This window comes from Castanea sativa, chromosome 2 (genome assembly GCF_040712315.1).
Source record: "Castanea sativa cultivar Marrone di Chiusa Pesio chromosome 2, ASM4071231v1".
NCBI lineage: Eukaryota > Viridiplantae > Streptophyta > Magnoliopsida > Fagales > Fagaceae > Castanea > Castanea sativa.
This window is the reverse complement of record NC_134014.1, coordinates 2,302,957-2,318,765: the sequence shown is the minus strand read 5'-3', so window position 1 is coordinate 2,318,765 and position 15,809 is coordinate 2,302,957. Positions and strand designations below refer to the sequence as shown.

The 15,809-nt window shown below is 31.1% G+C and overlaps 1 protein-coding gene across 1 annotated transcript; it reads right to left on the bottom strand.

Moving 5' to 3' along the window:
- Nucleotides 1–12,146: 12,146 nt before the first annotated feature.
- Nucleotides 12,147–14,391, bottom strand: LOC142623685 (late embryogenesis abundant protein D-34-like). Its single transcript, XM_075797129.1, has 3 exons — nucleotides 13,911–14,391; nucleotides 12,898–13,185; nucleotides 12,147–12,470 (listed from the first exon to the last, which is right to left on the bottom strand). Exons 1-3 carry the CDS (start codon nucleotides 14,250–14,252, stop codon nucleotides 12,312–12,314), a joined length of 789 nt encoding a protein of 262 aa, XP_075653244.1. The 5' UTR covers nucleotides 14,253–14,391; the 3' UTR covers nucleotides 12,147–12,311.
- Nucleotides 14,392–15,809: the final 1,418 nt, after the last annotated feature.

Genomic DNA, 15,809 nt, shown 5'->3' with positions numbered 1-15,809 from the left:
GAAAATCGCTTCCTACAGTAATTTTTTTTATTAGTATATAATACATGTAACTTTGTCATTAATCAAATACGTATTTAGAGTTTTAACTTACCTGGGATTTCAATTGCTCAAGAAATTTTATAATATTGCATACTGTCCTCTTATTTTTTTACCAAAAGCCTCATTTGGTTTCCACCTTGCTCTTAACTTCCCATCTAATCAACCTGATTAGTCTCAAGCCTGCCATTGTGTATTACACTATTACAACATTTATGCGCTACCAATTGTGATAAACAGCAGCCCACAAAGCAATTGCAAACCATAGCCTTTAAGCTTTTACGTTTGAACTCAGATTCTCCCTAAGCCATAATATCATCCCAACTGAACTTAGGGATTAATACTATTCCAGTTCATTAGCTGCCAAAATATTCTATAAGAGAAAGAAAACTGGAAAAATATCATCCCAACTGAAGATGGTTGTTTTTCAATGAATTTGATCCGTGTCTTTTTGAATTTACCTAATATGTTATGCTTGCCTAATATAGTTAAGTGTCATTTTGTTAATGTCTGCAGCAGCATCACTCTGATCAACTGGCTTGGCTCCGGCTGATTGTACTGTCGCTTCTAGTGCCTCTCCTATAGTAATTGGACTTTGCACTATCCCTACTGCTGCTTCTTGGGTGGGCATTGACTGCACATACTGCCCAACAAGCTAAGCAAAACAAAACAATTAGTAATACATAACAGAGAACGACTTCTTCTCAAATTTCTAATTAAAAGGGTATGAGAGAAGTTTTAGTATATATGCTACTCATTTCTACTACTTTATATAAATCTATTAGAAAGGAAAGCGTTATTTGAGTGAGTTTGGATCAAACTATATCTATTGAGATATTTTACTTAAAAATTTAAGCTGGGAAAAAAGTGCAAATTTTCTTTAGAACATTGAGATATTTAAATGCTATATATATATAATCGAGATTTTTAAATTCTTAGACAACTTCTATATATATATATATATATATATATATATATATAATCGAGATTTTTAAATTCTTAGACAACTTTTATATAAATATATATATATATTTAAATAAAATCCTTTTTAAATCCCTAGAAGAATAGGATAGTAAAATTTTCAAAAATGCTATATCTAAGTGAACCTTCTAATTTCTTGGGACGAATTTTTACCATTTTTTTGAAAAATTTGTAAAGAAATTAAAGTTAACAAATGTGAACATTGAAAGATACTACCAACATATTTGGTTTAATTTATTTTCATTATAAAAGATAAAAAATACATCCTTTTTCAACCTTATATTTTTAAAGGTATAAGTACACTTTTTAAACAAAATAAACCAATTAAAATGAAAAAATTATATTAGAAAACTCTAATATCTAAACTAATATTAGTTTCAAGTGTGTAAAAAAGAAAGTAAAACAGAGCTTATAGTATAAGTATCCTATTATAAATAAAAAAAAAAAGTATCCAATTATATATATATATATATAAAAGTATGCAATCATAAGATACACAAACATCTAATAAAATTATAACATAATTATATAGATATACATATATAAAAGATATACTCATTATAAATTAGAAATATATTCAATTAAATACCAATTTACTCGTTACTTATGCAATAAAATTTAACAAAGCTAACTAAATAAATCAAATTAACTTATGTGTATAACATTCACATTCAAATTGATTAAACTCATAAGTGAAAATACATGATATATGAGCTAAAATATAATATCTTTTCATCATCTTATCTAATTAACTCCATCTAAATCAATGTTATCATCATGTTCAGTATCTTGCAAAATCATTTTTTCATAGACATTTTTTTTCATTATTATCAACATTTACTATTTTTTTTTATTCTAATAATTTTTTCTATATATTTTTTCTTGGCATTTTAGCTTTTAAGACTCATAATATAATAACAAAATAAAAAAATAATTATATTTTCATTTTATTATTAATAGCATAAAAAATATATTTGTATAAGTGAAAGTGAGTGTTATGAGTATAGTCCAAAATTTTGGAGGAGAAAGAGAAGGGAGGGAAAAAAAACTCATGGGAATTAGACTCAATTAAGTTTCCCAATAATTTTGTGTTAAAAAAGTCTAACAACTTGTTTAAATCTGAAAGCTCGGATTTGTGTAAATACACGAGTTTGTTTAGACACCTAATTTAAAATTATAGCTAGATAGCTTTTACTCTAACTTATATTAAGTGCAGAACAAGAGTAAAGAAGCACAAATAACTGTTGTCACTACCCTAAGCCATATCCATCTATTGTCAACAATATAAAGGTAAGCTTAAGAGTAGGGAAGAGAGATGCAAACACAAGATAACACCGAAACGTGTTATTAAAGAGGAAATAGAAGAACTCGGTGAAAAACCTCTCTGCAACTCTCCAAGTTGAAATCGATCCACTAGAGAATAAAATTGGAGTACACAAATAACAAAAAACCCTTTAAACCTAGTTTACTCTATGTACTTGAGCCTTCCAAGCTCCAACTACCAACTAGCTTCTCAGAATCTTGTCTTTTCTAGCTTACCAGATCCCGTAATTTAGCCCAATTGCATCCGTCAATGATTGGCGCTTTCTAATACTTCCCAACAGCACAAAAATCTTACTTTACATTCAGAATGGGTGTGGTAAGTATTTGGGCTATCAACCTCTCAAGAATGTAGAGATGGAGAGGTAGAGTTGAGAAAAAACCACAAGAAAATGTGTAGATGATAGTGGGTATAACAATCTTTTTTATTTTTATTTTTTATTTTTATTTTTTATTTTTTTTATTTATAAAGAAAACTGGTGTTGTAAAATGTGGGCTTTGGGCTTGTTAATAAATGGGTCAGGCAACGGTTTGTTTCTAAAATGGGTTAGTTAGATTTTTTTTTTTTTTTGGCTAAAGAAAGTGGATAACACAAAGGGGGTTGTACTGGATTACCTTTGAGATCAGGTCGATGGGGGTACTTGTGGCGAAACGAGAGTGAGCAAGTGAAGGTCATGGTAGCACAAGGTAGGGATGGAAGGTGCTCATGGAGGGTCGCTGCAATGCCGTCTCGAGGAAGGGCAAAAATTGACAATTCGGGTCGACGGCAATAGGGCTTCTTATCTCTCTTCTCTCTTTGTGGTTGCAAGGGATCTGGAGACTTGATTGTGGGTTTTGAAATTGAGGTTTTTGCTTGGCTTCAAAATCTAGGTTTTTTTTTTTTTTTTTAATGGGAAATACAACTGTATGACAACTTTCTTGCACCAAGTAGAAAATTGACAAAGACAACTCTCTGGTGGAGAAAAACACAATGGTGAGGGATTTTTTTTTTGGGTGATATTTTCTAGTTTTTTTTTTGTGGTGATGCTTCAACAAAACAGTGTTTGCTCTGATACCAAAATTGATACAGGACAATCAGAACAAAATTGAAACAACAATAAAATAAAGGGATATGACCTAGGAGTACAGTTGATAAGACAGTACCCCAGTTCAAACCCGAGAAAGATTTCTGCTGTGAAGCACAGTTGATTCGAAGCCATTCTTCAAGATTTGAACCATAGAATAGATCAGGCTGAATAGGAGTTGCAATAGAATCCCAAAACAGTCGAGATTGAGGGCAGTCTCTCAACATGTGATTTCTAGACTTCTGAATAGTCCCTATCTGGATTTCTATATAATAATATATGTAGGAAAGGCTCTGCTGAATATGTTTAGGTCTCGTTTTGTAGCACTGTTAGATCATTAAAAAATATGTGTTTCTTGAACATTTATTGGTCTTGTTCTAGATATATTTTGCACTTCTCCAGCAATCTTATGTATAATATCTAGTTTGAAGCAACTGTGTTCCATATGTTTGCATGAGGTGTGGCATAAGTGATTATTCATAAGTTTAAGGATGCTTAGAGCGGTTCTTTCATCCATTCTTTGCCATACAATAGAAAATCGCTTCCTACAGTAATTTTTTTTATTAGTACATAATACATGTAACTTTGTCATTAATCAAATACGTATTTAGAGTTTTAACTTACCTGGGATTTCGATTGCTCAAGAAATTTTATAATTTTGCGTACTGTCCTCTTATTTTTTACCAAAAGCCTCATTTGGTTTCCACCTTGCTCTTAACTTCCCATCTAATCAACCTGATTAGTCTCAAGCCTGCCATTGTGTATTACACTATTACATCATTTATGCGCCATCAAATGAGATAAACAGCAGCCCACAAAGCAATTGCAAACCATAGCCTTTAAGCTTTTACGTTTGAACTCAGATTCTCCCTAAGCCATAATATCATCCCAACTAAACTTAGGGATTAATACTATTCCAGTTCATTAGCTGCCAAAATATTCTATAAGAGAAAGAAAACTGGAAAAATATCATCCCAACTGAAGATGGTTGTTTTTCAATGAATTTGATCCGTGTCTTTTTGAATTTACCTAATATGTTATGCTTGCCTAATATAGTTAAGTGTCATTTTGTTAATGTCTGCAGCAGCATCACTCTGATCAACTGGCTTGGCTCCGGCTGATTGTACAGTTGCTTCTAGTTCCTCTCCTATAGTAATTGGACATTGCACTATCCCTACTGCTGCTTCTTGGGTGGGCATTGACTGCACATACTGCCCAACAACCTAAGCAAAACAAAACAATTAGTAATACATAACAGAGAACGACTTCTTCTCAAATTTCTAATTAAAAGGGTATGAGAGTAGTTTTAGTATATATGCTACTCATTTCTACTACTTTATATAAATCTATAAGAAAGGAAAGCGTTATTTGAGTGAGTTTGGATCAAACTATATCTATTGAGATATTTTACTTAAAAATTTAAGCTGGGAAAAAAGTGCAAATTTTCTTTAGAACATTGAGATTTTAAACGCTATATATATATATAATCGAGATTTTTAAATTCTTAGACAACTTCTATATATATATATATATATATATATATATATATATATATATATATATATAAAATCCTTTTTAAATCCCTAGAAGAATAGGATAGTAAAATCTTCAAAAATGCCATATCTAAGTGAACCTTCTAATTTCTTTGGACGAATTTTTACCATTTTTTTGAAAAATTTGTAAAGAAATTAAAATTAACAAATGTGAACATTGAAAGATACTACCAACATATTTGGTTTAATTTATTTTCATTATAAAAGATAAAAAATACATCCTTTTTCAACCTTATATTTTTAAAGGTATAAGTACACTTTTTAAACAAAATATACCAATTAAAATGAAAAAATTATATTAGAAAACTCTAATATCTAAACTAATATTAGTTTCAAGTGTGTAAAAAAATTAAAACAGAGCTTATAGTATAAGTATCCAATTATAAATAATAATAAAAAGTATCCAATTATATATATATATATATATATATATATATATATATATATATATATATATATATATATAAAAGTATGCAATCATAAGATACACAAACATCTAATAAAATTATAAAATAATTATATAGATATACATATATAAAAGATATACTCATTATAAATTTGAAATATATTCAATTAAATACCAATTTACTCGTTACTTATGCAATAAATTTTAACAAAGCTAACTAAATAAATCAAATTAACTAATGTGTATAACATGTACATTCAAATTGATTAAACTCATAAGTGAAAATACATGATATAGGAGCTAAAATATAATATCTTTTCATCATCTTATCGAATTAACTCCATCTAAATCAATATTATCATCATGTTCAGTATCTTGCAAAATCATTTTTTCATAGACATTTTTTTTTCATTATTATCAACATTTACTATTTTTATTTTTGTTTTTATATTCCAATAATTTTTTCTATATATTTTTTCTTGGCATTTTAGCTTTTAAGACTCATAATAATAATAACAAAATAAAAAAATAATTATATTTTCATTTTATTATTAATAGCATAAAAAATATATTTGTATGAGTGAAAGTGAGTGTTACGAGTATAGTCCAAATTTTTTTAGGAGAAAGAGAAGGGAGGGAAAAAAAACTCATGGGAATTAGACTCAATTAAGTTTTCCAATAATTTTGTGTTAAAAAGTCTAACAACTTGTTTAAATCTGAAAGCTCGGATTTGTGTAAATACACGAGTTTGTTTAGACACCTAATTTAAAATTATAGCTAGATAGCTTTTACTCTAACTTATATTAAGTGTGGAACAAGAGTAAAGAAACACAAATAACCGTTATCACTACCTTAAGCCATATCAATCTATTGTCAACAATATAAAGGAAAGCTTAAGAGTAAGGAAGAGAGATGCAAACACAAGATAACACCGAGACGTGTTATTGAAGAGGAAATAGAAGAACTCGGTGAAAAACCTCTCTGCAACTCTCCAAGTTGAAATTGATCCACTAGAGAATAAAATTGGAGTACACAAATAACAAAAAACCCTCTAAGCCTAGTCTACTCCATGTACTTGAGCCTTTCAAGCTCCTACTACCAACTAGCTTCTCAGAATCATGTCTTTTCTAGCTTACCAGATCCTGCAATTTAGCCTGATTGCATCCGTCAATGAATAACTCTTTCCAATACTTCCCAATAGCACAAAAATCTTACTTTACACTCAGAATGGGTGTGGTAAGTGTTTGGGCTATCAACCTCTCAAGGATGTAGAGATGGAGAGATAGAGTTGAGAAAAAACCACAAAGAAATGTGTAGATGATAGTGGGTATAACAAAATTTTTTTTTTAAAAGAAAACTGGTGTTGTAAAATGTGGGCTTTGGGCTTGTTAATAAATGGGTCGGGCAATGGTTTGTTTCTAAAATGGGTTAGTTAGATTTTTTTTTTTTTTTGGCTAGAAAGTGGATAACGCAAAGGGGGTTGTATTGGGTTACCTTTGAGATCGGGTCGATGGGTACTTGCGGCGAAACGATAGTGAGCAAGTGAAGGTCATGGCAGCACAAGGTAGGGATGGAAGGTGCTCATGGAGGGTTGTTGCAACGCCGTCTCGAGGAAGGGCAAAAATTGATGATCCAGGTCAATGGCAATAGGGCTTCTTATCTCTCTTCTCTCTTTGTGGTTGCAAGGGATCAGGAGACTTGATTGTGGGTTCTGAAATTGAGGTTTCTGGTTGGCTTCAAAATCAGGGGTTTTTTTTTTTTTTTTTTTTTTTTTTTTTTTTTAATAGGAAAGACAACTGTATGACAACTTTCTTGCACCAAGTAGAAAATTGACAGAGACAACTCTCTGGCAGAGAAAAACACAATGGTGAGGGATTTTCTTTTTTTTGGTGATATTTTCTAGCTCTTTCTTGCGGCAATGCTTCAACAAATCGGTGTTTGCTCTGATACCAAAATTGACGTAGGACAATCAGAACAAAATTGAAACAACAATAAAATAAAGGGATATGACCTAGGAGTCAGCACTAAGCGGGGAAACCACTAGGAGTTAGCATCTAGGGTAGATCTGGAGTCAGCACCAGACCAAATAAAGACCAAACGACCATTTTTTCATTCATTAAAATATCAATTAATTCCTTAAGGAATACAATAGGTTGCTTATAAAGGATTGCTAAACTCTAGTTCTAATTGGCTAGGAAATCCTAATTGTCTTATTACAAAAATAACATTGCTTCCAAATTAAAATACTAATAGCCTAGTAAACTTCTAGGGCCTAAAACATAAAAATACAATTAACTTGCAAACATAAATAATATTAAATAATAATTTTTTTGCATCTCCCGCATTAGATACACACTCATATTTCAGACGATTCACGAGCACTTACGATACTAAACTTTTGGTACACAATACAATACGTATCATATAATATATATCATGTATTATATGATACTGACAACTATGGTTATGTGTATGTATATATAGGTATGGAAGTTTGGAAGGGAAGTGACAGGTGGCATAGTGGACACGTGGCGAGTGAAGAATTGTGACAGAGTTTGATTGCTATAGAGGTGCAAATGTCAGCATTTTTAGCTTCGTGGTGAGAGACATGGTAGACAGTAGACATTAGTCCAACCATTTCAAAGCTTTGGCGACACCTGCACTGCATTTATACGTGGCAACTCCTCTCTCAGCTGAGTCAATCTCTCTGAGTGTTCACTTCTCTCTCCCTCTCTCTCTCTCTCTCTCTCTCTCTCTCTCTCTCTTTATTTGGATAAACTGTGTCAACGAATAAAGAACTTATTCACGGACATGAATATAGGTATTTTTTATCCAACATTTCAATTAAAAAAACCAAAAAAAAAAAAAAAAACTTTAGGCAAAAATATTGATTTCATCCCTAAGTTTGCAATAGTTTCTATGTCCCTAATCTAAAAAAAAAAAGTATTATTCATCTTTAAGCTATTGAAAAAGTTTATTTTTTATTACAAGCTATTTTTGTTCTTAAATGATAAAAAAAAATTTTCACAAAATTTAGAAATTTTTTATTTATTAAAGTTTAGGTAAAAAAGAGAAATTCATGCCGGACAAAGGCAATATTTTAGTCCAAACTTTACCTACCTTGTAAGAGCATTCACAGCAGTGGAGCTAAAAATTTAGCAATTTAGCTTCACCAAAAGTTACTTTATCTATTTTACCTACACACATGCTGTAGCAGTGGATCTATTTTAGCTTTCAACACAATAAAATAATATAAACATCATAATAAAATAATATATCTACCATAATAAAATAATACATCTCACTACAATAAAAACACCACAATAAAAAGGTAATGTGAACACAATAAAAAATTAATTTTTTTTTAGCTCTCATGAACAGTGCACATCTATCTATAGATGTGCACTGTAGCAATAAGCTAAAAAAATATAGATTTAGCTCCACTGTTGCATGCTTCTTTTTGGTGTTTTGGTGGAGCTAAAATAGCTATATAGCTATTTAGCTCCATTGCTGCAAGTGCTCTAATATGTATTGGTGTAAATGCGTCTTTCCGTGATTAGAGATTTGGATTAGTTTACGTTAATTGTAACGCTTGTGAGTGTTTGTGTGGGTAGTCCTAATTGTTATAATGAATTGTGGATTTTTTTTTACCCTCTCTTTTAACGGTTTTAATCGTTCCCCGCAAAAGAATTCTTAGTTTTATTTGACCTTAAATATGCTTTGCAAGTAAACGGCGAATGCAAATTATTAACATGAGAGATGAGGTAAATTAAACCCTTCTTTTCCCGTTCAAACCCATTTTTCTTATCCTCAATATCCATCTTTTATGACATGACATCAAAGGGTTGGTTGATAAAATTATTTGGCTACAAGTGTTTTTTTTTATTATACCTAGAGTAAGCTCAAAGATTCTCTAACAACTTTGTGCTATGCAGAGAGGACTAGACCACACCATGTATGCTGAAAATTCATAAGCGACTTAAACTTATTACGACCCGGCAACACTAAAAGGGAAAGTATTTTCCTACTCAAATATTTTGTAATCTCACCAAATTCAAATACACAGACAAGTTCTCTTTAAAAAAAAAAGGAAAATTTTTAGTTTATATTATTTTAGCAATATAAATTTTACATTGTTGACTAAATAAATTAATCTGTACAATCTATAATATAAGATTGACATCAACCTATATATTACTTAGAGAGAAATATTATTGATATTTAGAACATTAGACTCACTTTTACTTGTCACTCTCGATTCTTAATTTTCTTATACTTATTACTTTTGTTGGAGCATATTAATGTTAAAAAATTATTTTAATAAATAAATTAATAAAAAATTGGCAACTTTAATGAAAAGATACCAGAGTTTTTATGTGGTGTGTGAGGAGTTAATATGTTTAACGAAATCCCATGTTAGAGAGAGAGTCATTATTAATTTATAATTGTGGACATTTATTGTGTCTAAGTGTAATGCATGATAAAATGGGTTAAGCATGCACATAGGGGAGGGTGAAATGAGGAGTTCTGCATGGCTGTTGTATCTTGGACGATACAATCTATAAATAGATGAAAATAGTTCTTTGTCTTAGGCCCAAAAGATGTGGGTTGGTCTGGCCCTAGACCATGAAGTGTCTTCATAACAATGTAGCCAAAAATACTCTAGGTAGGCATATAAAGTTTTTTATAGCAATGTGACCATATTTTGCATGATAAGCATTTAAAATATCAACAATATGATTAATATTTCATAACTTTGGCATGATGAACATTGTTATTAATACAAAGAAACTAATTCAAGTAGGACTAAAGTTGTTAAAATTATATACACAAATAATATCAAAGAAACTAATTTAGTTGGGGCTAATGTTGTTAAAAATATACAAGTGTCAAATTAATGGCTTTGCAAATAACTGTTTTGAGAGGAGCATCGATAGGATATTGGAAGAAACTAATAAATTTTAACTCCTGAAATTTTCCTTTTTATTAAAGAAAATTAATTATACGAAATTTCCCTATTTTAGATTATCAGCTTTGTATAATTTTAAATTATCATCTTAGTACAGATCAGTTTTGGAACTATACTTAAACTTGGGGGCAGTGGCCCACCCCCAAAATTTTTCAATTTTTTTTAGTATATATATGTATTAATTTTAGCAATTTGTTTCAATAAATTTGCACTTTTCCCTCTCAACAATATTATTGATCTTTTTAAAGGCTGTAAAAAATTTTATTGATTTAAAATTTGAAATAAATTTAACAAGCTCAACAACAAAATTTACTAATAACAAACATAAACCCAAACAACACCCCAAAACAAACCCAGGCAAGACACAAACAAAAAATAAAATAAATTCCTAAGCCAATTCTAACTAGTCTAAGTAAACACCCACACACATTTGACAACACACAAGACACCCAAAAAAAAATTTAATTGAAAAGTGCTACATCGACAACATTTTCATAACAAATCACATGTGGTAAGTTGTTATTGGTTTTAATTTGAATTCACAACTTAAATTACTTTTTTACCCACTCATAACAATCAACAATAACCTACCACTTAAGATTTTTTGTGAAAATATTATAAAAATATTATGGACATTGCATTGCTCTTCTAAATGAATACTTATTTGAAGTTTCAAAAAAAAAAATTGTTTGTACTTTTACCCCCTAACTCCAAGTCCTGGCTCCTTCCTGGTAGGTATCTTAATATTTTTTTTGTAATTTTTTATTGTATCCACCAACCGCTGTTTTTGGTAAATAAAAACGGTGTAAATAGAGTTTTTTTTTAATAAAAAATATAGAAAAAAGGAAAAATTAAAACATTTTTTTTTTTTTTCATCGTGATAGTGATGGTAGTAAAGTTTTAGGTATCATATATTATATGAAAATTCTGTTAATAATGCATTACTCCCATAAAATCAGCCCGCAACACGAAAGGAAGGAATTTCAATATACTCAGATGAAGGAAATTCAAACGGAACAAAATTTTATTAACCCAATTTCATCCATTATACCACTTGTTTATTGTAATTTTTAATTATACTGAAAAACAATTTTCATACCATCTTACTTTCATTTTCTCTTGTTTAATAGTACAAAACCTTATATAAGAAATCAATACTTCAACTCAGATTAAAGAAATAAGAGTTTACACGTTCAAGCCAAGATTTTTTATAATAAAACAAACTTAACAACTAAAATAATAAGTATTTCCTTAATTCTCACTCTAAACATGCATATATACTTGCAACCAAATCACCGCCCAATTAATTGAGTCGGTGATGAATCCTAGCCCCTTCCAATTAGGAAATAACAATTGCTCTTTCCAAATGAATCTACCTCTCACCTATTCACTTAATGCACTAATTACTGTCCAAGTCTAGGAAAACTCTATATTACCACTTAGTCCAACAATATGAGCTTTAATTTTATGTAAGGGATATTATTATTAATCCTAAATGAGAGTCTGAAGTTTGAACGAGTTATGAGAGAAATTAATAGCATTTGTTGCATGTATACTGAATCTTGGGCTATAATCATATCAGCCTGAATCCTGATGGAGAGATTTTTATGTAAAAACGAATTGGAGATGCATGTATTCGTGCTCTCTTTGTGTTCAATTGTGCATGAATATTGGAATGTAACGTGATAAAAGTGTCCCGTCCAATCAAAAATTGGTTCATTCCTTCAAACTGGATTGGGCTCTTTTGAAGTGTTTTAATGGCTAGAACATCACTATTGTTTAACATTACCAGGATATATTGATTAAAATTGCCCATAGTTTAGCCAAATTCAGTATACATAAACAAAATTTGTACGCTTATTACACAGTATTACACAGTACATGGTGCAACTCATTGTCTGATAGGAAATTCCACTCTGGAGCTAGCAGTGTTAAACCATTATTTAGCATCCGGTCGACCCTAATTACCACTAACTCATACGTTACAAATTCTCGTTAAGTCTAGCAGCTACGGTCACTGCAGCTGCCACTCCGCCCGGGTGAGTCGCCAAGTTCAGATTGTTCCTTAGCTCGGCACTGACCACTCCTTCAGCATCCCGCCGTGTCACCGCTTTGTCCACTGGCAACTTCGCAGTGGCATCCTGTCACATTATATGAAATTAAGATCTATAATCTAAAAATTAGCAATTTATGGGCTGTTTAGTACATATTTTTAAACAACAATTTTCAGTTTTTAAACAATATTACACGTATTTTCCCTCACTTTTTCAACCACACCTATTTTCAAAAAAAATTTAAAACTTAAAAACTGTTGTTTAAACACACGTATCAAATGAGCCTTTATTTTACTTTTAAGTGTTTGGTAAAATTCAATTCAATCATTATCAAAATGAAGTTTTAAAAAGCTGTGTCCACCAATATTTATACTGATTTTTTTTTTTTTTTTCCCTTTGAAAGAAAGTGAATGTAATGTAGATACAGTTTTTAAAAACTGTGCACAAACAAAAATAATTTGACTGATTAATTGATAAAAACTTCGAACCAAAACCCTTCTCATTTATGGTTTACCACTAAAATGTCGCGCAGCTTGATCTTATATTCATCACGATCAACTCGGGCATTGTGAGTAGCTGCAGACTGAGCCGTGGCCGCGAGCCCACCTGGGATTATGACTTTGCTACCTGTTGCTCTCACTTCTGCTGCTTGAATTGCAGCCGCATCACTCTGATCCACTGCCTTGTTTCCTGCTGATTGTGCACTGGCTTCCAGTGCTTCCCCTATTGTAAGTGCACTCTCTTGAGTAACCTCAAATGATGTTTGTAGTACTGGGGTTGGTTCTGCATACTGTCCAACAACCTACCCAAAAGAAGTTATCCATCAGCAATGATAGATATACCAAAAAAAAAAAAATCAATAATTATTCTTCAAGTTGTGATTAATATATCGTCACTGTTACATAGGTCCATATATCTAAAACTATTTTAGCTTTAGCACCTTAAGGATGTTTTTTTAAAAGATAAATTCTGTATGAAAATTGCTAAAAATACTATTAATTTTAGTACAAAAAATCTGCTTGAAATCGACTTATCTTTTTGTTGAAAGTACTGTAAATAAGGGTAAAACTTAGTTAAAATACAACAACAATGAATAATATCAAAAAGTACCATGAGACCTATGATTAGTAGCAAAAATAAATTGAATAGTAACAAAATGTTTATAAACTTATCAATAAATGACACTAGGAAACTACAAATTCTACCGTATAAACCTTATAAACTGATCTATGATTAAAATTTAAATAGATAACACAAAGAAACTACAAATTTTACCATATAAAAATGTTTAATCAACACTCATTTACTATGTTATTTAAGTTATAATGATCATATTCTTGCCGCATCAATTCAAAAACTCTAGCATTACAAACTATTTTGAGTTATATTCACCACTAGCAACTTGTAAAATACAAGAAAAAGTGCTCAAAGTGTACAAAGCTTAAAATTAAACACTTGGCATACTGCTCAATTGGTGAAACATAAACTGTAACACAAAAAATAGGTAAGAGTATTTCTATTCCTTACTTGGCCAGCAACTGATTCAGTGATAAAGCGAGTTGCAGGGACATCAGTCTCAGTAACAGTGACGCCTCGGTCTCCAGTAACATCAGTGAAATCTTCGTGACCAACAACACCAGCTCTTTCATTTCGAGTAGCCGCGGCTTGCATCACTGAAGCTGGTCCTCCCTTCTGGGTCTGACCCAAAATCATGTTTTCAGCTTTCTTCATCATCGCTGCGTCTTGTGGTGCAATAAGCTTGGAAGCCAGCTCCCCAACGACTTTGAAAACTTCCCCGTATTTGATGGGTTCTTTTTGTTCTTGTTTCTCATGTTCTTGACTCGTCCTCCTCGGCTGTTCTCGGTTCATCTTGATTGTGTATATACGTTGAAACAACTTGGAATATCTTTTGAGTTAGTGGGAGTTTCGGAAACGAGTGTGTTCATATATATATGGGTCGTAGAAGTTAGGAAGAGAATGGAGACGTGGCCTTTGGGAGACGTGGCTGTCGAAGAAGTGTGACAGAGTTTGAGTTTAGTGGTACAAATGGCAGCTAGATAGCGTTGGTGAGATCAGAGATGTATGAGTTTTGTTCTTGCTTTTACACGTGCCAGCTTCTTAGCCTTACTCTCTCGGCTAAGTCAATCGCTTTCTCTATTTTTTTACTCTTTTCTTTTGTTTCTTTTCATGGTTTGTATTAGCAAATGGTTTAAGTTTCAGATCTTAATTTATTTGATTACACTGTCAAAAACAGTAACAGATAGTTTTATTGACAAATAAAAATGGGACATTCAACTACTTAACAAATCTTGAATTGAAGAGAATAAACAAAAATACAGCTTATATTATATAGGAATAGCTTAAGTTACTGTGAAACCTTTTTAACAAGGTGTGAACATTTAGATTTTCATCATTCTCTTCTAAAAATTATAGAAACTAGTTTGTGCAACAAACTAGTTTAGAAGTATTATAAAAACAAACTTTTCGATTGTTTTTCAAATTTTAGTATAACCCAAATATTTTAGATGTATCAATTATAAACACCAAAATTATAAGTGTAATAATAAGAGCTTAATAATTAAAGAAAATTAAATAGAAAAATAAAAAATAAAATGTTAAATAGAATAAAATAATGAAGTAAATTTGAAATATCACTGAATTTGAAATGCTTACAAACAAGCTTTGAAGTTGGGAAAATTCATAAAAGACTAATGGATCTTTTGACAAATTACAAAAGGAAACTAAAAATGGGGAAAATTCACGGTGACAACCATGTAAAGGAATCCAGTGATGTGTACAATTGCCATCAGAAAATTAGAAAGTGATTCAAAAAAACTTATAATGGCATTGGAGATTAACAAACAAATAAAAGATTGAAGAAGTTAACAAGTCAATTAAAAGACAATAGAGACTAAAAGAGAAAGTGGATTTAAAAAAAAAATTTGAAAGTGTAAGTGCACAATTGCACCTGGACCTAAAGACAATTATGGGCTCAGGCCCAACGAGCCTTAAACAATGAAATTTGTAGAGCGTGAGCTTGAGATCTAGATTAGAGGTACTGAGAACTTGATAACAGGCTATGGTGTGCAAACACTTGTAAATAATGAATGATAATTGCAGATGGACCTCCTCGGATGTGAGCCAAGGACTACTTCTGTATTATTTCTCTTTCTTTCTTAAAGATTACAATTTTTTAATCTATTTCTTCGTTACATACTGGCCCCCCTAAATACTTCTTCCCCTGATGCTTTATCCACGTGTTGCTCAAATCCCCTCCCCTCTAGATATTTCTTCTCTTAGTGCCTTTGAATAGTAACCAGAAGTTTCAGTTCTACTGTTCAGGGGTCACTTCCCCATTAATGCGGCCAGGGAGGTAGGTGCAGAGTCTTTAATGTGGAGGTGGCAGCCTTTGCTCATGATATTTTT

Coding starts and splice junctions, on each gene's coding strand:
- LOC142623685 (XM_075797129.1), bottom strand. CDS start 14,252: ATGAACCGAGAACAGCCGAGGAGGACGAGTCAAGAACATGAGAAACAA. Junction 13,186..13,910: donor CTGAATCAGTTGCTGGCCAA/GTAAGGAATAGA, acceptor TCTTTTGGGTAG/GTTGTTGGACAGTATGCAGA. Junction 12,471..12,897: donor AGCTGCGCGACATTTTAGTG/GTAAACCATAAA, acceptor ATAATGTGACAG/GATGCCACTGCGAAGTTGCC.